Source organism: Petaurus breviceps, unplaced genomic scaffold (assembly GCF_028583685.1).
Source record: "Petaurus breviceps papuanus isolate PSGF00001 unplaced genomic scaffold, PetGlider_PUasm1.0 90977, whole genome shotgun sequence".
Classification (NCBI taxonomy): domain Eukaryota; kingdom Metazoa; phylum Chordata; class Mammalia; order Diprotodontia; family Petauridae; genus Petaurus; species Petaurus breviceps.
In genome coordinates, this window is record NW_027187391.1 from 25,577,283 (window position 1) to 25,602,506 (window position 25,224).

At 36.1% G+C, this 25,224-nt stretch overlaps 1 protein-coding gene across 36 annotated transcripts in view; it reads left to right on the forward strand.

Annotated features, from left to right (window-relative positions):
• TRDN (triadin) overlaps positions 1-25,224 on the forward strand; it is a 565,674-nt gene that overhangs the window by 417,401 nt on the left and 123,049 nt on the right. For all 36 annotated transcript variants that reach the window (XM_069076909.1, XM_069076882.1, XM_069076893.1 and 33 more), the window contains one exon: positions 15,717-15,767. In XM_069076909.1, coding sequence (XP_068933010.1) covers positions 15,717-15,767 — 51 coding nt within the window. The remainder of the gene's footprint in view (positions 1-15,716; positions 15,768-25,224) is intronic.

Below are 25,224 nucleotides of genomic sequence, written 5' to 3' on the forward strand. Positions count from 1 at the left end.
AAAACATCTACTGTGTGCCAGGCATTGGGCAAAGATCCAGGATACAAATGTAATTTTAAGAAGACAGTTTGACCCTCATGGAATTTCCATTCTAATAGGGAAAAACCTTTGATTTTTTTAATCTGTAAAATGAGGATAGTAGTATCGCCTACCTCTCAGGGTTTTTATAAGTATCAAATGGACTAAGAAATGTAAAGTGCCTCACAGACCTTTAAACACTATATAAATGTTGGTTATTATTTTGATTAATTATAATAATAACTATTGTTATTATTATTCAGTATTTAAGAAGAAAAGAATTTTTTAAAGCTTTGGCTCATTCCAGAAGATGGAATTATCGGGCTATTATTTTTCATTTATGGGCCATAAACACTAATGTTCCTCTATCATTAGTCATTTTGATTTTCTCGTAACAATAGCTATACAGTCACATGAACAATGTTTACATCTGTTCATGGCCCAAACATCAATTCCACTTACTTAGTGAAGAATTCAGTACAATCTCTGACTTAGTAGACTGAATTACAGAAGGAAAAGCATGGTCTTCAGCTAATTTAGAATATTAAGAGAAGGATGACAAACATGTTGCTGACTGGTGACATAATTGGACAAGGTCGATGTGGTCTTTCCATACTTCTGGGGACTACTAGTTTCATGCCACCTTGGGAACCAAAGAATTACTTCCTGATATAGTGATTTCCCTTCACAAAATAAATTTACTTGAGGAATTTAATCTCTTGAGACCAGAATATTACTTCATGCCCCCATTATTATTCCTTAGACTTTCTACCTACAATGAAAACTGCTCTTGTGGGAACTATTTGAACACTAGCAAAGGGAATTTAAAATGGGTTGGGTTGTTGGTGGAGCAAGGGGATATTAATTCTATTTGGAGCAAAGTCATTGTCTCTTTGTAATTTCCAAAATATATACAGAAACCCATATAGAATAATGGACAGTGTGCTGAACATGGAGCAAAAAAGATTAAGGTTTGAAATTCTGGCTCTGACATTGACTAACCTTGACAATGCTTATATCACTTAACCTCTACAACCCTCAGGCAATTCTCTAAGTTTTAAATAGGTCCTCTCAAAGGTCCAGGCAACTCTATTACTCTAAGTTATAGCCAGGTTTTTCAGAGGAGGGTATCATTAATTTCAGATGTGGTCTTAGAGAAATGGTAAGTCTCAGAGGATTATACAAAGTCATAAGTGGGAAAAGCATTGTGTTTTGAGAAGAAACTTTTAATAGCTACAATACATAGCATGATGTGCCTGTCAAATATATATACTAGTTGTTATTGCCCCATTAGGGAAAGATAGATATCCAAATAATTTGAAAATTTGTCTTTTGTACTGAGCATATTTAAAACGTATTCTTGAATCAATGGAGGGGGAAAATGCCTGGTTACATTAAAATATAAAATTAGTTGTTTAGAAATATTGAACCAATAAGAATTATATCATGAATGCATATTTTGTTTTTAGCAATATTTTGTTATTTGTCCTTTATTTTCTTTTTTTCTCTCTTTTTTATTTTGTAGTTTACATCATTCATTTCCACAAGATTTTGAGTTACAAATTTTCTCCCCATTTTTCCCCTACTCACCACCCCAAAACAGTGATCGCACTGAATATCCCCTCCCTCAATCTGCTCTTTCCTATATCTTCCCCCATGCCCCATCTGACTTTCTAGCAGCACAAGGTGGATCTCTATGCCCCAGTGCCTGTATATCTTATTTCCCAGTTACATGTAAAATAATAATGATAATAATAATATTTTAAACATTTTATTTTAAAACTTTCACTTCCAAATTCTTTCCCTTCCTCCCTCATCACCCACCCTTACTGGGAAGATAAGAAATGCAATATAAGTTGTACATGTATAGCTATGCAAAACATTTCCATAGTGGATATTTTGTGAAAGACTGACTGTATTTCTCTCCCTCCTCTCTGACCCCCTATTCTTCTATTCTCTACTTTGATCTTGTCCCTTTACAAAAGTGGGTGCTTCCAACTTCCTTCCTCCCCCCAGCCTGCCCTCTCTTCCATCATCCCCCCTCTCATACCCTTACCCCCTACTCTCCTGTAGGGGTGAGATACCATATTTAGTGTGTATGCCATTCCTTTCCTAAGCCAAATTCAATGAGAATAAGGTTGACTCATTCCCTTTTGCCTTCCTGTTCTTCCCCTCCATTGTAACAGTTTTCCCTTGCCTCTTTCATATGAAATAATTTACCCCATTCTGTCTCTCCCCATCTCTTCTGATTATATTCCTGTCTCACCTCTTAATTTCACCTAGGAATTATAATCCCTTCCTATTAAATTGGTCCTGTCACCCGTCTATGTACTTGTACACATATATACACACACTCACACATGTATTCTTATACCCATATACCCTCCTCTATAGACATATATATATGTATATACACACAGACACACACATATACAGTTCTATTCCCTTCAACTATTCTCATACTGAGAAAAGTTTCATATGTTACAATTATCATTTTTCCATGTAGAAATGTAAATAGTTTAACTTTCATAAGTTCCTTATGATTTCTTTTCCCTGTTTACCTTCTCATGCTTCTCTTGCTTCTTGTATCTGAGTGTCAAATTTTCTATTCAACTGATTTTTCATCAAGAATGCTTGAAAGTCCTCTATTCCATTGAATTACCATATTTTCCCCTGAAACATGATACTCAGGTTTGCTGGGTAGGTGATTCTTGGTTTTAATCCCAGCTCCTTTGACCTCCAGAATATCATATTCCAAGCCCTTTGGTCCCTCAGTATAGAAGCTGCCAGATCCTGTATTATCCTGATTGTGTTTCCACAATATTCAAATTGTTTCTTCCTGGCTGCTTGTAATATTTTCTCATTGATCTGGGAATTCCAGAACCTGGCTAAATATTCCTAGGAGTTTTCTTTTTGGCATATTTTTCAGGAGGTGATTGAAGAACTCTTTCAACCTCTCTTTTGCCCTCTGGTTCTAAAACATCGGGACAGTTTTCCTTGAGAATTTCTTGAAGGATGATTTCTAGGTTCTTTTTTTTGGTAATGGCTTTCAGTTAGTCCAATCATTTTTAAATTGTGTCTCCTGGATATATATTCTAGGTCAGTGGTTTTTCCAATGAGATATTTCACCTTGCCTTCTATTTTTTCATTTGTTTTGATCTGTTTAATAGTATCTGGATTTCTCATAAAGTCCCTAGCTTCCATTTGCTCCAGTCTAATTCTGAAGGAATGATTCTCTTCAGTGAGCTTTTGAGATTCTTTTCGCATCTGACAAATTCAGCTTTTTAAGGCATTCTTCTCCTCATTGGCTTTTTGATCCTATTTTGTCATTTGAGTTAGTCTATTTTTAAGGTGTTATTTTCTTCGGGCAGTTTGTTGACTCTCATTTCATAATTTTCTTGCATCATTCTCATTTCTATTCCCAATTTTTCCTCCACTTCTCTTACTTGGTTTTCAGAATCCTTTTAAAGCTTCTCTATGGCCTGTAACCAGCTCATATTTTTCTTGGAAGCTTTTGGTACAGGAGTTCTGACATCGTTAACTTCCTACTATTCCATGCTCTGATCCTTTTTGTCCCCAAAATAGGAGTCTATGGTCAGATTGCTCTGCTTGCTTTGCTTCCTTTGCTTGTTCATGTTGCCACTCAATTACTTGACTTTTGAGCTTTTTGCCACAGTAGAACTGTGCTACCAGAAAGGGGAGCTTTGTCCCAAATTGCTGGGGTTTTCACAGCTGCTGGAGCTATTAGCTTGGTGCCTTCTCTGAAGCCTTCAAATGCTCTGGCAAACTGGTCACACACCCTAGGACCTCCACCCTAGACAGTGATCTAGATCCAAGCAGGTTAAAGCAAGAGTGATTACCCCTCAGACTGGTTGCTTGGTTCCCCTACAATCTGCAAGCCAGGAGCTCTGAAGCAGCCATGTGGCAGTGGCTGCCCAGCCACGGCACCTCAGCCACTTCACCCTCCAGGGGGCAAAGGCTGGACCACACTCCCAAACTCCCAGTTCAAAAAGTCCACACTACACTGACCTCTCACTTTGTCGTTAGCATCTATGGGTTGATAATTCTGGAAACCACCACAGCTGCTGGTGATCTGAAGTCCCTCCAGCCAGCAGCTGGTTGTGGCCACCCTGAGGCTAAAACCTCCGGCTCCCGTGTGGCTGGGCTCAACTCCCAGAGTGCTGCTCTGGCCCCTTCCTGCCAGCCTGCTGGACTGTCTTCAGTGGGAAGTTAGCTTTTCTCTGTAATTTTGTGGCTTCTGTAGCTCCAAAGTTTGTTTAGAGTCATTTTTTACATGAATTGGAGGAGGTGGGAGCGGGAGCCACGTGGAAGTCCTTTTTCTACACTGCCATCTATGAATGCATTTTTAAAAATTATAAATAAAAAATTGAAAAATATTCATCAGATCCCTTGTCATATAGTATGGTATCAGGCAATCTATCAGTAAATTCTCCATTCCATGCATTTTATGTACCCTAGGTGCTAAGAATACACGTGATGAAATATTCAAATAGGAAAACTTGGAGCTAGCACTTAAGTGTTATTTATGCCTATACTTTTCAAGCTAATGAAGAGTATCCTACATAAACTGAGATTCTGATCAAATCTCCCCAGGAGTCAGTTATAAGTTCCTAGATGACCTTAGCCTGTGGAGATAAGAAGGATTAAGTAAAACACTTAAAGATACTGGAATATCTGCAAGGTTTGTGAAGACTATAGTCATAGCAGAGGCAGTTAACTCTCTGGATGCTTGTATAATGGTAGCTTTCTCTATGTTTACTTACAAAACTTCATATAGAAGCACTCAACTGACAGAAGTATGGATTAAAATTATATCATAACATCAGCTTTAAAACAGTTTTCAGGAATATTGAATTTTTGAGTCAAGGGCATAAAAAATATTTAACAACATAATGTGATATATGAAACATTGAAGTGAAAATGGCCATTTAGAAAACATAATGAGATGTTTTGTCATATGTTAAAAAATATTTTGAATGGTTTGGGATTTATATTTATATTAAAACTGTTTGAAATTAGGAAACAGGATTAAATTTAAAGCTTTAGCCCTAAGCCAGTTTAAAACATTCTCAATACTCTTGTTGTTGGAGGAAAAAAATATGGGAATGGCAGATCTTGTTGCTTTACATTTGACAAGAAAATCTCAATCCAGACGTACTTGATGTCAACAGCTATAAAAGTGACAATCCCCTTTTTGGGAAGTATTATGATTCAGAGCTCTAGAGTCAGAAGACCTGGGTTCAGATATTGCCTCTGATACTAACTACCTGTATGACACCAAAAAGTCTCTGAATTTCTGTGAATTCTATTTCATTATCTTTGAAAAGAGGAAGTGGATCCAAATAACTTCTGAGATCTCATTCAGATCTTTATATATGGTAATATGATCCTACTCAAATTGGTATGTAACCTTATTGATTACATAGCCTTACATCAATTCACTGAAGTGAGTTCAGTCAACATACTTCATTCTTCCTTATATTTTTTGATATCATAAGGATAACAATGGAGTATAAGAGCTACCATTAAGTTATAATTTGTTTCCACTGGCCTGTTTTCCATTCAAACATCTCTTTTTATCAGTTGCTGTAGTCTGGGGTAGGACAGGTAATGAGTTTGTGGAGGAGGCAAGGGTTAGCATAAGTAAAATAGTTCAAAGTTATTATTTCTAAAGGTTCAAACCATTTGTCAAAGGGTTGTAGTCACTAATATGCTTGTAGAAATGTAAGTTTAGTAACTGGAAGGAATGTTGATGAAACCAGTACTTCAGTTGTTGACAGTCATGTATAATAAAGACAGAAATTTAGAACAAAAACTTTAAGGTACAAGCTTCTTTGGCCTTGCCCACAAGTTACTTTGAATGGCAACCTTGAGCCCTGGTGAGGACTGATGGGAGGATCCTCAACCCAGGCTTATGCAGCTCCTTTTGAGAATTTGTTGGGTAGAATCCTTAGAAGAGTCTGGAGGGTGCAGTTTGGCAAAAGTGATGTGACTCAAATGCTAGATTTTACACATATCTGATTTAAGTTTCATCTTATTAAGATTCAATTCAATGTTCTAGAATGTCAAGATCTTTCCTGGAATCATATGATATTATGTAGTTTGTGTCATCTACAAATGCAAATGCATGCAATCTCTGCCGTTATTTGAATCACTGATTAAAAAAAAAACACTAAACATCATAAAGCCAAACACAGTTCCCTAGGACACATCACTGATCCATCAAGCCATTCATAACATCTTGGTAGATCTGACTAGTCATCAAATTCTGAATCCATATATCTGTACTATCATTTTGACCAAATAGAAACAGACTCAAATAGAAATAGATTCCTGCAGGGTACATGTGGATTTAGGAACCACAAATTAACATTAGCCATGTCTTATTGCATTTTTATTCATTTTGTTAAACATTTCTCAATTACATTTTAATCCAATTTGGTCAGTACTTAGGAGTTTTGTGGGCCACATGTGGACTGTAATTCCTCAGTTTGACATCTCTAATTTAGATCATACTGTCTCTCTGAATTTTTTTCAAGAAGAGGATGAAAGACTTTGCCAAATACTTTGCTGAAAATGAAACTAAACTATAGAACATTTTTTTGAGCTATCGGTAGTTTGGCAACCATGTTGTAAAATGAAATAATAATTACAATAATAGCTAGAATTTTATAGTATTTTAAGATTTACAAAGCACCATAAAAATTTTATCTCATTTTATCCTCACAACATCCCTGGAGAAGTAAATGTTATTATTTTATTTCTTTTTTGCTTTTTGGAGGGAAGAAGGCAGGGCAATTGGGGTTAAGTGACTTGCCCAAGGTCACATGGCTAGTAAGTGTTAAGTGTCTGAGGTCAGTTTTGAACTCAGGTCCTCCTGACTCCAGGGCTGGTGCTCTATTCACTGTGCCTCCTAGCCCTGCCCCCTGCCCCGGCCCATGTTATTATTTTATAGATGAATAAACTGAAGCAAACATGCTAAGTTACTTGCCCAGGGATACACAGCTAGGGTCAGAGACCACATCTGAACCCAGGTCTTTCTGATTCTGATTTCTAATTCCATATCTAGTACCACCTTGCTTCTTCAACAAATAACTCTCATATACCCTGTTCTTGATAACTTCATGTCAGCTCTTTGTTGTCACCACTTTATTTTCTAGATGTTCACTATTTCATAAATCCCACCTCATAGAATTTTGCCAGGTATCAGAGTCATGCTCACCATCTTGTAGTTTTTCTTTATACTTTTTAGAAAATACTTTTTATTTTCTCTATACTTTTTAGAAGATCTAGAAAAATTTGCCTATCTAGTCCTATCATACCTCTCACATTCCTTATGATCTTTTTTTGTTATTTTTTTAAGCAATTGGGGTTAAGTAACTTGCTCAAGGTTACATGACCAGTTATTTCTGGGTGTGGTGCTAAGTATCTGAGCCCGGATTCGATCCCCAGGTCATCCAGACACTGGGGCCGGTGCTCTTACTTGTTGAGCCACCTGGCCGCCCCTATCCTTATTATCTTTTAAATATCATTAATAATGTCTCAAAAAGTCCTTCCAACAATTCATTAAGCAACCAATGATGTTGTTCATGTGAGCCAGGTAATCTAACCTCATCTAGGAGAGCAAAGCCTTCGGTTAAAATCTCTTTGCTTACCTTGGTTATCAGCTTCCTATAAACCACTTTTCTTCTGTCCTTTTCTCTATAGATCATTATCTTTGACAGAGAAAATAGCAGCAAAATAAGAGCTGGTCAGCTTTTCCTTCTCTGTATCATTAGCCATTATTATCTCATCCATCCCAAGTAGAAGTTACAGGCTTTTATTAATCTTCCCCATATTCTCAGAATAGCTTAAAAAAAGAAAGACTTCCTCTTTTCTTTAGGTTTCATCACCAGAGCATAAGTGCATTAATGAGCTGTGACAAATTACAGATTTATTTTTATGGGTTGTCCATTTAAAAATTTGGTATAGAAAAGGATGCATCCACAGCCAGCAGAGAAGCATCCTTGGAGGCTTTTCTTAGGGCCCTGTCATCTGGAGTATGCCGTTTTCCCTCAGCTGTCATCTCCATGTTTTGTGGGCTCCTAAGGGTCTGTACCACATCGTACATCTTCATTAGACCCCCATGGCATGTGAACTTGTGCTGTATGTGGGTGCAGATGGTAGGAACTCTATGAAGGATTAATAGGAGAACCACGTTAACAATTGCACATACATGTTAGGATATTGATATAGCTGCAAGTTGGATCACGAGTTCTGTAAAATAATTTGGAATTATGTTTGAAATGTCAATCCCTTTAGTTTTTAGCCAAGGTATCTCACATCAGGCCCACCTGAAATAGGTAAAAGCCATGATTTTAGAACTGTGTCATCTAAGTTTATAGATAAGAGGTTAGTAGATGGATATTACAATTAATTAATTATTAAGCAAGTCCACACAAACAAAAATCTGCTTGAAGGCAAAGAATCAAGAGAATGTTCTGGAGAATCAATTAATTTGACTGAGATGCCATTCTTAGTGAAGTATTACTCAAGCACAATGTGGATCAATTCAGCTTAGCACTTGGAAATATTTGATCAATGCAAAATCGTGTTCATTAAGAAAAGTTTATAGAAAGTTCTTTACTGAGACAAAGGGAATCAGTTTATATTCCAGAGTTGTGAATTAACTTAAGCAAGTGGGTTTTCCTCATTTGTGTGACTTCTTGAAAGGTTTCTCTAAGTGTATGCCCTATAGATACTGAGTGTGTCAGTAAGAAGAAATGACCCACATTGTGTATAGTATTATTATTATTATTATTCATGTACTTGCCGTAATATATTAGCACTGTTATGCTATTATAATTTGTTTTACTTTAAGAGTATTTGTTTGAGAGAATATGGGGATTTCCTCCACAAACAAGACAAAATAGTACCTCACCCAAATGGAGAACAGCCAAAATAAACAAGAGTTGGGGCAGAACAATGGACCTCCTAGGACAACCAGAGGAGAACCAAAGAAAGATCCCAGGTTAGAGGTTCAGTCAGAGTGAAGTGTAAACACCTCCAGGTTAGCTCCACTGAAACAACAAGCAAAAAGCCCTGGGGACAGCTGACTTGGGAGGTAGCCTCAATCTCAACCACAGGAATATTCACCTCCTGCTCATTGTGGTGAGTTGGCAGCTAAGCAGAGGAAGATTGAGGGAGCCTTCTCCTTGACAGAGGGATGTCAGGCTTTGCTGTGCTGTCGAGATTTGATCATGGGTAAGAAGGAACTCACACACTAAGTGAGTACAGAAGAAGTGGGGTGCATACTCTGCTGGCTGTGGGCACTTACAGGAGAGCTGAGTTCTTGGTCTAGGTTCCAGGTCAGAGGGGAGAACTGAAGGTCATAATCACTGGAGTGTTCTCAGGGAACGAGTATTTCTAACATAGTATGCTGGGGGGCCCTACGTGTGGTTTGGAAGGGGAAAGTAGTGCAGAGTTGGGCCCAGGACGAAGCTAAAAAAGATAACAGCAAGAAGACCTGAGGCCAGAAGCACCATACCCAGGATTAGAGGTGATTATAACAAACTGCTAATTTTTAAAAATTATCAGGCAATGGAGAAAGAATCCAACTTTCAACAGTTACTATGGGAATAAAGACTGGGGTTCAACTCCAGAGGAGGATAGTGAAAAAAATGAAAAAGCCTCTGCTACCCCCAAAGAGCAACATCAAATGGGCATCTGCCCAATAAGAATTCATAGAAGAACTCCAAAAAGACCTTAAAAATCAAATAAGAGCAGTTGAGAAATTTAAAAAAAAAACTAAGAATAATAATAAAAAAAACCAAGAAGATTAAGAAAAGAAATAAGCCAACTGGAAAAGGAAATCCAGATTATTAAGGAAGAAAATGACTCCTTGAAAATTAGAATTTGGTAAGGGAAAGTCAACGAAATTATAAGACACCAACAAATAATAAAAACTAGATACAAAAAATGAAAAAATAGACGACTGTGAAATACCTTATAAAAAAACAACTGATCTGGAGAATAGATCAAGTAGAGAACATGTAAGAATAATCAGATTACCTTAAAACAATGATCAATAAATGATAAAATAATAGAAAAAATAATTAAAGAAAAGTGTTAGAACAACAGGTAAAAATAAAAATAGAAAAAAAAAAGAATCACTGCTCCCCACCTGAAAGAGATCCTCAGAGGAAAACCTATAGGAATATTATAGCCAAATTCTGAAACCCCCAGGTTAAAGAGAAAAGATTACAAACAAGAAAAAGCAGTTCATATATGATGAAGCCCCAGTTAAAATTATACAAGACCTAGCAGTGGTTACACTAAAAGATTGAAGATCTTTGAACATTATATAACAAAGAACCAAAGGACTGAGGCTATGGCTGAAAATATCATGTCCAGCAAGTTAAATATAGTCCTGGACATTCAATGAATTGACAGACTTTCAGGATTCTATTGAAAAATGAACAGAATTTAATAGAGGATTTGACATACAAGATCCATAAATATAAGGTAAACATTAAAGACTAATTACAAGGGACTCAATAAGGACAAATTGTTTACTTTTTATATATGGAAATGTTAACCATATGTCTAAGATTGTCATTAGTAGATTGTTAGTTCAAAAGAAAGAGTTGGGTGGAATTGAGTATCATGTAATTCTAAAAAGCAAAGTGATGCAGGAAAGGTAAAAAAAAAGAATAAATATTTCATACAAATGAGGTGCAAGAGATAGAACTGATACAAAGGAATTAGATGGGAGAGGAGGCCAAGTAGTTTTGGAGCCCTACTCTTATCAGGCATGGGTTAAAGAGGCAACATTGCATATTTATCTAGAAGGTTATAAAAGTCTTCTGAACTCAGAAGGAAATAAGGGGGCAAGGAGGTTGGATAGGGAAGGGAGACAGAATAAGGGAAGGAGAGGGAATAGGATGGGGGAGCATAGAAGGGTATGTAGATTAACTAGAGTGGGACAAAGAGAGAATAACACATGTATTTAGAAGGATGCAAACATCTTCTAAATTCAGAAAGAAATAAGAGGGCAAGGGGTGTTATGGCAAGCAAAGAAGTATTTAGAACCTTGTTTCAGTTGAACCTTGGCCATGATTATATCAACTCTTTGTTAGGAAACAGAACTTGTGAAACACAGTGGGAGGAACTTGCTGATGCAACAGGAAGGGGTAGAACAAGGAGAAACTAATGACCATATATAAAGAGAAGCCCATGTTGGGAGAAAGCAGAACTAAGAAGGGGGTACGGTTGTGGAGGCTGGCAATCTATCTGTTCTGTCTTTGTTGATTTTTTGTTTGTAATACTTTGTACAGAAGCCCTGGACCTTACTGGAAGCCCTGAAAGAGGATTTTCTTGTTGTCTGTTTACAGGCATCCTAGAGGAGGGTTTCAGAGGTCCTGGGACCATGCAATGATGTGTGTTGAGTTCTCAGACCTTGTTGTTGGGTCTGTGTTTATTTCACAGACAAATAGTGAATTGATGATGGTGCCAGCAATGTGCATGAATGTTATTGTGGTTCTTTTAAGCTTTTTCTTCCCAGAAACAGAAACTGCAAAGGACTTGAGGTGGACTGGACACTGTGAGCTTCAATATGGAAGTGGACAAGGAACTGGATGAGGAACTAGATGAGAAGCTGGATGAGGAACTGAAGAAGGAGCTGGACGAGTTGCTGAGAGCTGCCTACCTGTGAATCCAGGTGATGATCGGGTAGATTCCGGCTGGACCCATGGAAGAGGAACCATGGAATTTGGGAGCCAGCCTCAAGCCTAGATGAAAAGACCTATTCTTGGGTATTAATGCTGACTGAGAAGATCATGATTTACTGTGGCCTAGGATTGGGAGAACTTTGTACTCTGTACCTTGTACCTCTTAAGGATGATTGAGTTAAGAATGATTGGAAACTAATCTCAAATCAAGAAGAAAGAAGACTTTTTGACTGAGAGATTAAGACAGTGTGACCTAGGGGTGGAGAACTATGACCTTTGTTCTTTGTGTCCTTTAAGGAGAAGCTCCTTAAGGATGATTGAGTTAAAGATTTACTGAATTATATCTTTTGTTTAAAACTATGTGGTCACTTTGGTAATAATTATGTGGCCACTTTAGTGGTAAATTGTTATATTATGACATTATGAATGCTGTACTTTGGTTTCTGTGAATGTTTTGTCTTAGTTTATTACTGAATAGAGAGTTCACTGTACTATGTGATCAGAACCTTATAGTTATTCACAGCAGCAGTCCTCTGGAAAGGACTGGTGCTTGGCTTTACAAGGGGACAGGCTGGAAGTAGAAGACAAGGGAGGGATTCTTTGGGGGGGGGTATAGGTTAAAGAATAGGATATAAGGTAGCAAGTAGAAGTAAATCAGAGGAGAGAGGAGGAATAGGAACAGGGTGAGAAGAATAGTGAGGAAAATAGGAAGGAAAATATATACTACAAGTAATTATAATTTAAAATTTGAATGGGATGAATTTACCTATGAAATTGAAACTGATAGATTAAAATTTGAATTCAACAATATGTTGCTTTTGGGAAATGCCATAAAAATGAAAGATAAAAACATAAAATAAAAGTCAGGAGTAGAATTTATTATGTAAAAAAGCAGGGAAAGTAATCATCTCAGACAAAGTTAAAGCTAAAATTAGATTTAATCAAATAGGAAAACTACACTATCTTAGTCATAATAATCAATAGCTTTAGATCACATAAAACAGCTAGATAGCATTAAAAATGTGAGTATACCAGTCAAAAGAGACACAGAAACTATATGAATATAAATACAAAATCACTTTTTTACAAAGTTAGATCTAAATAATTGAAGTAATATTTATTGTGTGTGGGAAGGTAAAGCTAATATTTAAAAAATTGACAATTTTACCTAATAAATCTATCTAATAGCATCCCAATTAATAAAAATTATCTTACTGCATCAGAAAAAAATAATTTGGAAGGTTCATTTGGAAGAGCAGAGGTTTAAGAACTTCAAGAAAACCAGGGAAAAAGATGTGAAGGAACTAGAGTCACTAGTATCAGACTTTAAACCATATGCTAAGGTGAGAGCAGTGTTGAAGCATAAAATGGAAAATTTTGATTATACTAAATTAAAATTTCCCTGCATAAATAAAACCTATGTAGCCAAGAATAGAGGGAATGCTGAAAATTTGGCGGCAGGGAGTACTCAAACAATCTCACAGATAGAACATGATTGGGTCAGAATATTGCTGTGGAATAGGAAATGATGCACTGATGGATTTAGAAAAAGTATGGAAAGGCTTGGATTTATGAAGGAAGATGCTATCTACCTTCAGAAAAAAAGATGACAAGTGGAAATAAGCATAATGTGGTCTTATGTTTGAGTGTATATGTGTATATTTATGAATATCTGTGTATGTGTGTGAGTGTTATTCCCTGTTTAATTGTAGCCTTCCGGGGGGGGGGGGAGCAAAAAGTGCACAACAGAAACAAAAGAAAACATACAAGGAAGCAAAGAAAAGATGGATGGCTTAGAAAATAATGTATGGAATTCATTATTTAGCTTTTCTCACAATGGAAATATATTGCCTTATTTTGAATCCTTTCTTATGTTCTTCTGTGTACATGGCAAATTTTTTTTCTTTTCTCATTTTGTATTTAAGTTTAAAATTAAATTAAAAATAAAAATGAGTATTTGTTTGAAATCTAAGCATGTCACAATTGTTACTAGCTGGTTATATATAAGTGGAAACTCATAAGTATGGATTTAAAAGCTAAAGTAGTGAGTCTAGGAAGTGAATGTGCTCAAAAGGGTTACCTTTAGATCCTGAGAGAATTTGATTATAACCTTTTGACTGTAGTCCTTTTCTGGGAATCTAGACTTGCCAATATGAGGAAAGGTTTAAATTAAGTAAGACATCCCAGAGTTAGTAAGTTTCCATATACCTGTTGGAGGGGTATGAGGTGCTACAGTCAGGGTGGCCACCTCCCACAATCCTCTCATGCATAATGACTTCAGTAATGTAAAAGAAAAGGTCACAAAAACAATGCCAAGAGTTTCATAATTATAATGTCTGCTCTGTCCCTGGGAAGAGGGAAGAGGAAGAGGAAATACATCTTATTCTTTTCATTTAAAAAATAAGGAAGTATGGGTACTGATTGCTGCATATGCTGCCAGAAATGATCGCTGTATAACTTATTTCATTCTACTAGTTTTCTTTATAATAAAGAAGTAAGGGGTGAAGTAGACAAAGATCATGCCTAGCATATCTGCATCAAAAACTGTTGAGTCAAATGTTAAAATATGAGCATATGTGGTTGTCCACATATAAAGATAATTATACTGACTCACCAACAATAGGATTTGGTCTTTGCCTATTTCATACAACTGAAGGTTTTTATTTTATTAAATAAACTCTCTTCAGCAACCAATCACAATGTTTATCTCATTTATTCAATGGTCATATTCATGCACAATGACCAGATTCATTAGATCTAACCAATGACATATTTATTCTTATTTTCTCAATTTTTACTTATTGTATGAGTATATAGATAAAAGATAAATGAGGTGTATGTAGGCAGACAGATAGAAAGACAGTATTTAGTAAATACTCTGTATTAGTAACTGGGTTAAATTCTTTAAATTCAAATATAAGCAAATAAGACATTCCTTGCTCTCAAAGAGCTTATATTCTAAAGGAACAAAATAACATGTACTGGAAAGGGTGCAGCATGAAGATATCTAGAAAGTATAATGGAGATCTGGTTCTCAGCAAGAAAAAATGAAAGGTAATCCTATCTGTAAATACATTGCCATTCATTCCAATGAAGGAGTTCAAGGTTCTGGTGTTGTGATGGGGGTATGGATGGCCAGAGTAGAAAAAGCATGATATGGAGATTGCTAGAAGGTGACTTTATCAGTGTGGAATGGGGAAAGGGCACTGGACTTGGAGTCAGAAGGACAGTTCAAAATACAGCCTTAGACACTCAGGCAAAGTGACCCAGGCAAATCACTTAACCTTTTGTTCTTCAGTTCCTTTATCTCTAAAATGAGAAGGTTGGACTTGATGGTATTCATAATCCATTAGTTCTAGATCTATGATCTTATATTGTTTGCCTATTAGAATATGATCTCCTTTTTTGTCTTTTTGGAGGGGGGAAGGCAGGGCACTTGGGGTTAGGTGACTTGCCCAAGGTCACATGGCTAGTTTTGTGTTAAGCATCTGAGGTCTGGTATGAACTCAGGTCCACCTGACTCCAGGGCCAGTGCTCTATTCACTGCACCACTTAGCCACCCCTAGAAAATGATCTCTTTTAGAATAGTGACTATCTTACTTTTCTATTTCTATTCATTGTTCTTAACACAGTGCTTTTCTCAAAGTAATTACTAAATGTTTTTTTCATTCACTCATTCATTCATACTCCATCCATCAATCCACTTTGGAAAGAAATTTTCATCCCGGTATAGTAAATAACAATTTTCAAAGTCTTTCCTCTTCCAATTCTCAGGGATCCCTACTCAAAATTCCCAAATAAAGCAGAATTCTACTTATGCTCTGACTCTGATTTTCACCAAGCAAACACAAGTTTCATGTTGCTTTAAGAAATGCTCATATCACTATTTTCCTTATTTCTTTATATCTTCCTTATTTCTATATTTCTTTATTATTTATTGTAACTTTTTTCCTTCCACTTCTCTTACAGAAGCTTCAAAAGAAAAAGCTGGGAAAACTGCTTCAGGCCTGAAAGAAAAAGGTAATAAGATTGATTCAATTTCAATTCAGTAGCTAATCACCTTAATGAGTGCAATGTACACTAGCCAGATCTAACATGGGTCTGGAATGACTGTGTTTCATTCAATTAGGTTACAGAAAACATATTATTGTTGCTTTTTCTCACTACTATTCACATCCTTTCCCTTCCTCCACTAGCCATCCCTACCAATAAATAACCCCAAAGACACCATACACTCTAAAAATATAATATTCTGAGTGAATGGAAGAAAGATATGATCTAGGTAAGCAGCCTGCTATAAAAATGTAATAGGAAGAACATGCCTGGTTTCTATACCCAGCCTAGCTAGCCCTTCAGTATCTGTGAAGTCATTGATTGCTTCATTTCTCTAGACACAATGTTTTAAACTGCAGGGCAAAAGAGTTGGGCTGATGATCACCAAGGTTTTTTTTTTTTTCCATTTCTAGATTTTTTTTTCTGTTTCAGATCCTCTAAAATGATAGATATTTCCATTAGTACTTAATTAGGGAATTTTTAAAAACCAGAATGTATTCCATTAATCTTTAACTATCATGTTCCAGAGTTGGGTTTTGACCTCTGTGCTGTATTCTAAGTGTCTGAATATTGAAATTCATATAACATTTAACAATCTTTGATCCTTATTACATTGCCAAGGACACTAAAGCGACAAGACACAGGACCATAGAGGGGAAATTTCTCCACAAATAAATGGTGGTTGTATTCAGACAGACACAACAATGGACTTTAGGTTAACTTTTAATTTGATGTTTCTGTGGATCAATCACTTTTTTAAGGTGTGCCGTATCAGTCCTTGCAAGCTACAATCCCTTCTTACCTTCTCACTTTGTTCAATTCTTGCCCATGATTTTCTATGGATATTCTATGGATATGCACAGAGAATCTGGAGTCCCTTCCTCTGATTCTTTTCATAATTTTGGTTTTGAATGATAAATTATTACCTTTTATGAATGATTTTTACTAACCCTGTACCTCCAAATGGAAAGAATGTTTGACTCATCTTTCTCTGTATCCAGTCATTTCCCAGATCCTACATATTTTCATTCAAAAATGTTTCTCTTTCACCTGTTCTTCCTTCCCATTATTGTCACCCTAGTCATGCCTCCTGTAATTTTATCTCGATATTTTTGTAATAATTTTTTACTTGCCAACACAACTCCAAAATGTCTCCTTTTTACTATATTCTACATACTTTATACATATACTATATACATGCTTTATACTACATGCATACTATATCCTAGATATTTGTTAAATACTCACTTATTTAGTTCATTCCTCAACTTAAAATGGAGCAGCTAGGTGGCACAGTGGATAGAGCATCAGCCCTGGACTCAGAAAGATCTGAGTTCAAACATGGCCTTGGACACTTATGAGCTGTGTGACTCTGGGCAAGTCACCTAACCCTGCTTGCCTCAATTCATCCTCTGTAAAATGAACTGAAGATGAAAATGGCAAACCACTCTAGTATCTTTACCAAGAAAACCCCAAACATGTCATGGGAAGTTAGATATAATGGCATGACAACATTATTATGTATGCAAACATGACTCACTAGAAGTGAGTAATGGTTTTCAGGTCTGAAAGTTTTGGGAGTTCTCACTCATGTACTGGTTACCTGCCAAAGGAATACCATAGACCTCTCTATTGTTAATATTGCATATCATTTGTCACATTCTGCTATGCATCTATTATTGAATCCTAAGACTGTTAATTCCTTTTGCCCGTCATACTGCTCTCTTGACTCATATTGAGCTTGTAGATGATTAAACCACCAAATAATTTCATTAAAAAAGTTGTCTAGGCATGCCTGCCAACATTTTATATTTTCTGTGCAACTTTTTGTTTCAATTAGAATGTATAATTCTACATGTACGTGTATATGTACACATATGCATGCATGTATACATACACATATGCAAACACATGCATAGATATACATATGCATACACACATGCGTATATGTATATAAAAATATACACACACACTTATTTGTGTCTAAGGGTATTGTATGTCTAGGATGAGAGGAGGGAAGAAAAAAAGGGGAAAAATAAATTTACATGATCATTTTTTTGTATATTTGAAAGGAATAGCAAGTTGTGCAGAGTAGATTTGCATTTTCATGTGAAATTATCTTTTTCATTGTACTCTGTTATTGCAAATGCCTCTTTTATTCCATAAATTTAAAATAAAATAAAATTTTAAACAAGAAAGAATATGGATAAAAATATCTAAATTAAAAGGATAATTACTTCACCCCAAAAATTTACAAAAAATTGGTGCAGTGGTAGGGTATAGTTATGTTAAGGGACTTCATCTCTCTGGACATTTGCTAGATATCTGTCTCTACTTAAATCTTATCAACTTGTAAATTCTGTCTTTTGATAACTTCATCTTTTATAAAATAGAGGAGTCAATAAGGGCCTAAATGCTCCTTATTTTACAACCTATTTTGAAGAATAAGAAGAAACTGCCTAATGAAGTGGAAATGAGATGAAGCTTAGGAGATGACCATACTGTCTTAACGCAATAGAAATGTGAACTGCACAAATCTAGAGACAGCTCTATCTCAAATATTCAAATGGACTATTTGTGCCTGACCTAGGGTAGAACTTTCCAAGCTATATTGGACTGATCAGCCACAGAAGAACATACTGTACCTTGACCCTAACACTGTGATGTCATTAATCTTTTTCAAGTGCAAAGGACAGACAACAACAAAGGCATTGGTCTTGGCAGAAGGAAGGGTGAATTCTTTAGTGACAACTAAAAGCTCTCTGGCTATTTTCATCTTTATAAAATCTTCAAGGACCCCCTTGATGAAAATATGAAAATGAAACTAGTAGTCTTTTTTTTTCTTTTTCAGCAGATTTTTCTACTGTAAATGAATATAAAATCCCCATCTAGACTCTAATGACCTTATGATCTTATTGATTATTTGCTTAGAATCTTCTAATATGGCTGAATCACAACTCACAAATACCTACCAATCATATTTTTATTCAACTTTCTGGAAGCATAGGCTGTTTCCTTGTTATGTGAAACCAAAGAAAGCCCATGAAATTAATAAGAAATATCCCACTTTGTCTATTTTTGAAAACATTTGACTTAGTAGAGTAAAATATCATCTTGATATACTCTTAAGCCAGGCAATGCCAATGCATGGAGATTTCCAAATTCTGCAGGATTCTATAATAGATTTAACTAGAGATAGCTTCATTACATATTTTTATCAGTATTGGCATCAAGTACAATGTGAAATTGAAAGACATGTTCTCATTTAAAGAAGAAGAACACTTGTACTATGAAAGATGTTCTACCCAGAATACAAATAAAAGAAATTTTCCTTTTTGGTGGAAGGGTTCTTCTGTGTTCTTATTTAGAAGTGCTATTTCATTAACTGTATCAAATCTCAGAACTCTGCAAAGCATACACAGTTGAAATACATAAAAATGCAAGTGTGATCATTTTAGCCATCCTACCAATAAAAGCAAAGTGGATGAAAATATTGCCCAGACTATGACACATGGGGACAGAGGTAGACCAATGAATATCTTTTGTATGGACACACACAGAGAGATGACAGGAACAGTATATGGACAATAAACTGGGGCCAATAATTGAGTAAGGAAAAGAAAATTGAATTTGATAACGTTTTGAAATCTTCATAACGTTTATAATTCTTGAAAACTTCATGAACTAAGAATAGTCAAGGCTCTGAACAAGGACATTAAATGTGGAGAGCGCAGATAGTACTTGAAGTGTTTCAGAATAAACAACAAAGCTTAGCACCCAATTAACAAAAAATAATTATTTAAAATAGGAAGCTGTTTTCCCAGACCTGTCCTGAGCTGAATCAAGCTCCTCCTTTATCCACCTCCACAGAAGTATCCTTGCCCAATGTTCCAGTTTCCCATGGGATCATGTCTGCCATTTCTGAGCATGCTAAACTGAAGACAGATTTAGAGATTCCTAGTGATTCCTAGTAGCCTAAATACAGTTGATGTTGACTGTCCAGGGCACAAAAGTTTCTAGGAATAGCTTTGATTGCATTCCTTAAAATTTTACATTTGTAAATTTTTTTTCTTTTTCTTCACCCCTATTTCTGAGTGTCTTGATCCCCATCTTCTACCCAGAGAACCATTATCCCTTGTCACAAAGAAAAAGAGAAGGGAAAAAATAAAATAGGTCAGTCAAACCAAAAGTGACAATATATATGACATTATTTCAATGATGGACAACTACTTGTCATAAAAAGCTGTCTGCCATCAGTATATCTATATGGGTGCAAATTATGGAGTAGCATGATTTTGCAATGAATTAAAGTTATAATTTATGCAAAATACAATGGTAGAATAAATGAAGGTATGTGGATATATGTACCAATATGATAACATACATGAGAAGTGGAACAAATGTCTCTTCAAGAACAAGGAGATTAGCTGATCACGTAACAATGAGAGAGGACAAAGGTAGACTGTTTCAGAAGGAACACAAGGTGTCCCAGATATTAAAATAACTAGAGGCAGCCTACAGTATATGGAATAGATCCTCTATGAATTTTTTACTGACTTGTACAATAACCTCATAGGATGAAAAGTTGTGAAGGAATTCAGACAAATGGAAGGAGTTCACTGATGAGCTCACTGATAAGCTCATGGATCCATCAGGGGTATACAAGTATTTGTGGGGTCACAGTTTGAGGCTTTACTGATTATTTTTAGTTTGATGTACAATTTCTTCCATTTGTAATATGTAACCCCTGTCACCAAAAAATGGGTAGTAGGTGTGGCAGTGGATAGAGTGTCAGGCCTGGAGTCAAGATTTGTCCTCCTGAGTTCAAATACTGAACAACCACCACCACCACCACAATAACAACACATTTTCTGTCATTTGCAGTATATAACCTCTGTCACCAAAAAAAGTCAATATACTCTTAAAGGCACTTAGCTTATATAATTTTTGATGTATGAAGGTCCAAAACCAAGTTATTATTTACATTCAAGTAGCTCTAGTTTCTGGACAATGGTCTGTCTTTCCTGGTCTTTCCTGCCTTTTGAAAATGAAGGTAGTTTCAAAGTTGCTTTTCATTCCTTTCATATGTGTAATTAACCTTTATTCAGAAAATAAAAGGGATATTATTATATGTTATAACATTCTAAGAGGTATAAAAGATGACTTCTAAAAATTATACAAGACTGTTTTTAAAAGCCTCTGGCCATCATGCTGTGTTCTGAATCTGAATGCAGCAGTCTTACTTGCTAAAATTCTATTTATTGCTGCCATTACGTATGAGGCTTTTCTATTGGATTACATTGTATTTCTCTCATGTGTAGTACTTCTATTGAGAAGTAAAAATGTTCTACTTGTACCCAGCTCTTTGGTTATACCCACCTATATAAATTGAAACTCATGCCAGAGTAATTGATTACAATTTTCAAATACAAATACATAAATGTAATTCCATATCTTAAGGCACAGTCTCCTGTTGCATCAGCTCCAGGCAAGAATGAATTAAACACTTGAGGAAATTCTATTATGTCAGGCTTATAACAGCCTCTTTCTTCGAAAAGATAGGGACCCTAAAGGACAAACACTTAAAGGAACCAGACAAATATCACCTACTCTCAGCATTGACACTGGAACTCTTGCCTAATATATTGGCCTGCCAGCACTATCCACATGATTCTACATTATACTTATTGTCTCAACTGAAGGCTGAGGATTTAACCTCTAACAAGCACACATGGCATAAAAGAATTTTGCATGGACCTACCTATTACATAGTCTTTAGTATTTCTATTTCTATCAAGGCAATGCAAATTATCTCTATGATTAAACTTTAGGTAGGACTCCCTTCTAGAAGAAAAGGTAAAAGTTCTAGAGAAATAAATATCCACTACCATAAAAGTACCTTGAGGGGGTGGCTAGGTGGCGCAATGAGTAAAGCGCCAGCCCTGGAGTCGGGAGGACCCAAGTTTGGTTTCGGCCTGAGACACTTAACACCCACACAAAAATACTAGCTGTGTAACCTTCGCAAGTTACTTAACCCCAATCGCCCTCCAAAAAAAAAAGGCAAAAAAAAAGTACCTTGAAACAAAGAAAGAAAAGACTCAAGGTAAGGGAAAAAAAGAAGAAAGAAAGAAAATGATCCGAAGAGTCAGATGAATGAGTGCATCCATGAAAAGTCATTTATTAAATCTTTCATGCAGTTAGGTGGTTCAGTGGATGGAGTGCAGGACCTGGAGCCAGAAAGACTTATCTTCAGTTCAAATTTGGTCTCAGACACATAGTACCTCTCTGACGCTCAGCAAATATCATAACCCTGTTTGTCTCAATTTCCCCATCTATAAAATGAACAAGAGAAAGAAATGACAAACCATTCCAGTATATTTGCCAAGAAAACATCAACTGTAAGTATAAAGAGTTGAACATAACTGAAAAACAATTGAACAAACAAAAAGAAGTTCCTAATGGGTGCCAAGCTCCTGATACAAATATCAAAAGTGAGACATCCCAATAATTAATCCCAAAACATTATTTTATTTTTCTTCTTTTTTCTCCCAAGAAGAATGTTGCTATATATGGAAAAAGAAACAGTTAATAGGGAGAAGAAATCTAAGTATGGAGATGGTAAGAGATCAAGTTAGTGCTCTTGATGAGCTCAGGTCACCAGACCTTGATGAACTCTAATCCATGACATTAAAAGAAATGGTTTATGTTATCACTGAGCCACTGTTGTTAATCTTTGAAAGAGGGGGCAGAGCCAAGATGGTGGAGTAAAAGCAGGAACTTGCTTGAGCTCCTCCTCCAACCACCTCCAACACCTGTAAAAATGACTCTATACAAATTTTAGAGCAACAGAACCCACAAAGTGACAGAGAGAAACAAATCTCCTGCTAAAGGAAGCCTGACAGGTAGACAGGAAGGGTCTTTCACACTGAGCTGGGAGCAGAGCACACTTCTGCATGAGCCATGCTGGCCCACACCCACACTGGCACAGATCCATAGGAACAGACTTCAGGAGAGTGAATCACTAGCAGCTCTGGTGGTTTCCAGACTTCTCAACCCATAAAACCAAAGAGAAAGTAAATGGTCAGTGTGGAACTCTCTTGGAATTGGGTAAGAGAGAATGACAAGGGGCAGAGGTAACTGTGGCTGTAGTTACTGCCATGTGGCTGCTTCCTAATCTCCAGGCTTACAGATTGTAGGGGACCAAGTGACAGTTCAGAGGATAATTGCTCTTTCTTTGACCTCCTTGGATATGGGTAGCAGTTTTGGGTGGTGGTCCTGGAGTGAGGAGCACTAGTGTGGCAGAGCTTGTGGTGGCTATAGAGAGGGAGCCCTCCTCATAGCTCTGACAACAGTTGCGAAAATCCCCAGAAATTTGGCATACCACACTCCCCACTCTGGAAGCAGAGTTCTACCATGGCAAAGAGCTCAAAAGTCAAGTAATTGGCTGGCAAGATAAGCAAACAGAGGAAGCACAATCAGACTATAGAATCTTTTTGGGGGGACAAAGGACACCAAAATAGAACCAGAAGAAGACAACAAAGTCAAAAATCCTACATCAAAAGCCTCCAAGAAAATTATGAATTGGTCACAGGCCATGGAGGCGCTCAAGAAGGATTTTGAAAATCAAGTAAGGTAAGTAGAGGACAAATTGGGAAGAGAAATGAGAATGATGCAAGAAAATCATGAAAAATGAGTCAACAGTGTGACTGAAGAAAATAAAACCTTAAAAAATAGACTAACACAAATGACAAAAGAGGTCCAAAAAGCCAATAAGGAGAATGTCTTAAAAAGTAGAATTGGCCAAATAGAAAAGGAATTTCAAAAGCTCACAGAAGAAAATAATTACCTCAAAATTAGATTGGAGCAAATGGAAGGTAATGACTTTATGAGAAATCAAGATACTATAAAACAAATCCAAGTGCATGAAAAAATAGAAGACAATGTGAAATATCTCATTGGAAAAACCACTGACCTGGAAAATAGATCCAGGAGAGATAATTAAAAAATTATTGGACTACCTGAAAGTCACGATCAAAAAACAAGTCTAGACATCATCTTTCAAACCATTATCATTAATCTTTAAAAGAGATTATTAAAAGAAATGTACTTTGGGATTAAATAAGTAAAAATATCTAGAGTTTCATAAACTTAAAATAGTTTAATCTTTAAACTGTAAAGTAGGGAATATTATCTGAATTTCTGTCAAAGTAGAGGAATATTTTGTGAATATCAAGAAAAAACTGTATCCAGAAAGGTTAAGCACATGTTTAATGTTCTGCTGTTTAACATTTTTATTAATGACAGAAATGAACACAGAGATGGGATGCTTATAAAATTTTTCATTGATGAAATCTTGGAGGGTAACTAAAATATTTGATGACAGTATCAGGATGCAAAAAGATCTCAAGAGGCAAGAATGTTAAGCCAAATCAAATGAGTGAAACTTAAAAGGAAAAAAATAATGTCAAGTTCTACACTTAGGTTTCAAAATCAATTTCACAAATGCTGGATGAAGAAAAGTAATTCCCCATCCCACTTCATGTGAAAAAAGATCTGGTTTTGTTATTGTTTTTTTTAGTGTGCTGAAAGGTCAACGGCAGTCAACAGGGTGATATAATAGATGAAAGGAAGCAATACTGTTGAGAAACTCAGAGCCTCAATTCCAGAACTAGGACAATAATAATCTTCCTGTGCTCTGGTAAAACTACATCTGAAGTATTAGCTTCTATTCTAGGCATCACTTTATAGCTATAAAAGTTGCATATTGCCCATTCCCAATTATTAATATGTTATCCATATAGGATGTCCAAATATATAGACAAATAGCTCCAAGGGAGGGATTAATAACTATCTCTGGAATCTCTTCTCTAGGGAAAATTATTCATGACTAGCGGGAAGTAGGAGAATGAACTGCAAGGCCAGCTACTCTTCTCCCTAAGAAAGGGATACTGGATTATAATTGCATCTATCTTCCACCCCTTGCCCCAAATACTGATGGTACAGTGTAATGATTTGGGCTAAAAAAAATCCATTTCCATAGTTACCATCCATTAAAGGACAATATTACACCAAATTTATACCTCCCCAACTTTTTCCTTCTTACCAAATGCATGTTACACAAAAGACCATCATAACCAAATAGTAAAATTAAACCAATTTAATCAATCAGATAGTAAATAGAAATTGGAAGCTTCTGTAGATTAGAATATACCAATAATAATAAGCTATGTAGCTCAGAATGAGACATATCTGTAATCAGAGAGAGCAGTTTCTATTTCAACCAGAAGTGAAATTCCCCAGATTCTCTACAGAAGCAAGTTGATAACTAGAGGCATGCTGAGGATCCTCCTTCCTCTATGTGTCTTCCATTTCCAAAGCTCTCTCTCTCTCTCTCTCTCTCTCTCTCTCTCTCTCTCTCTCTCTC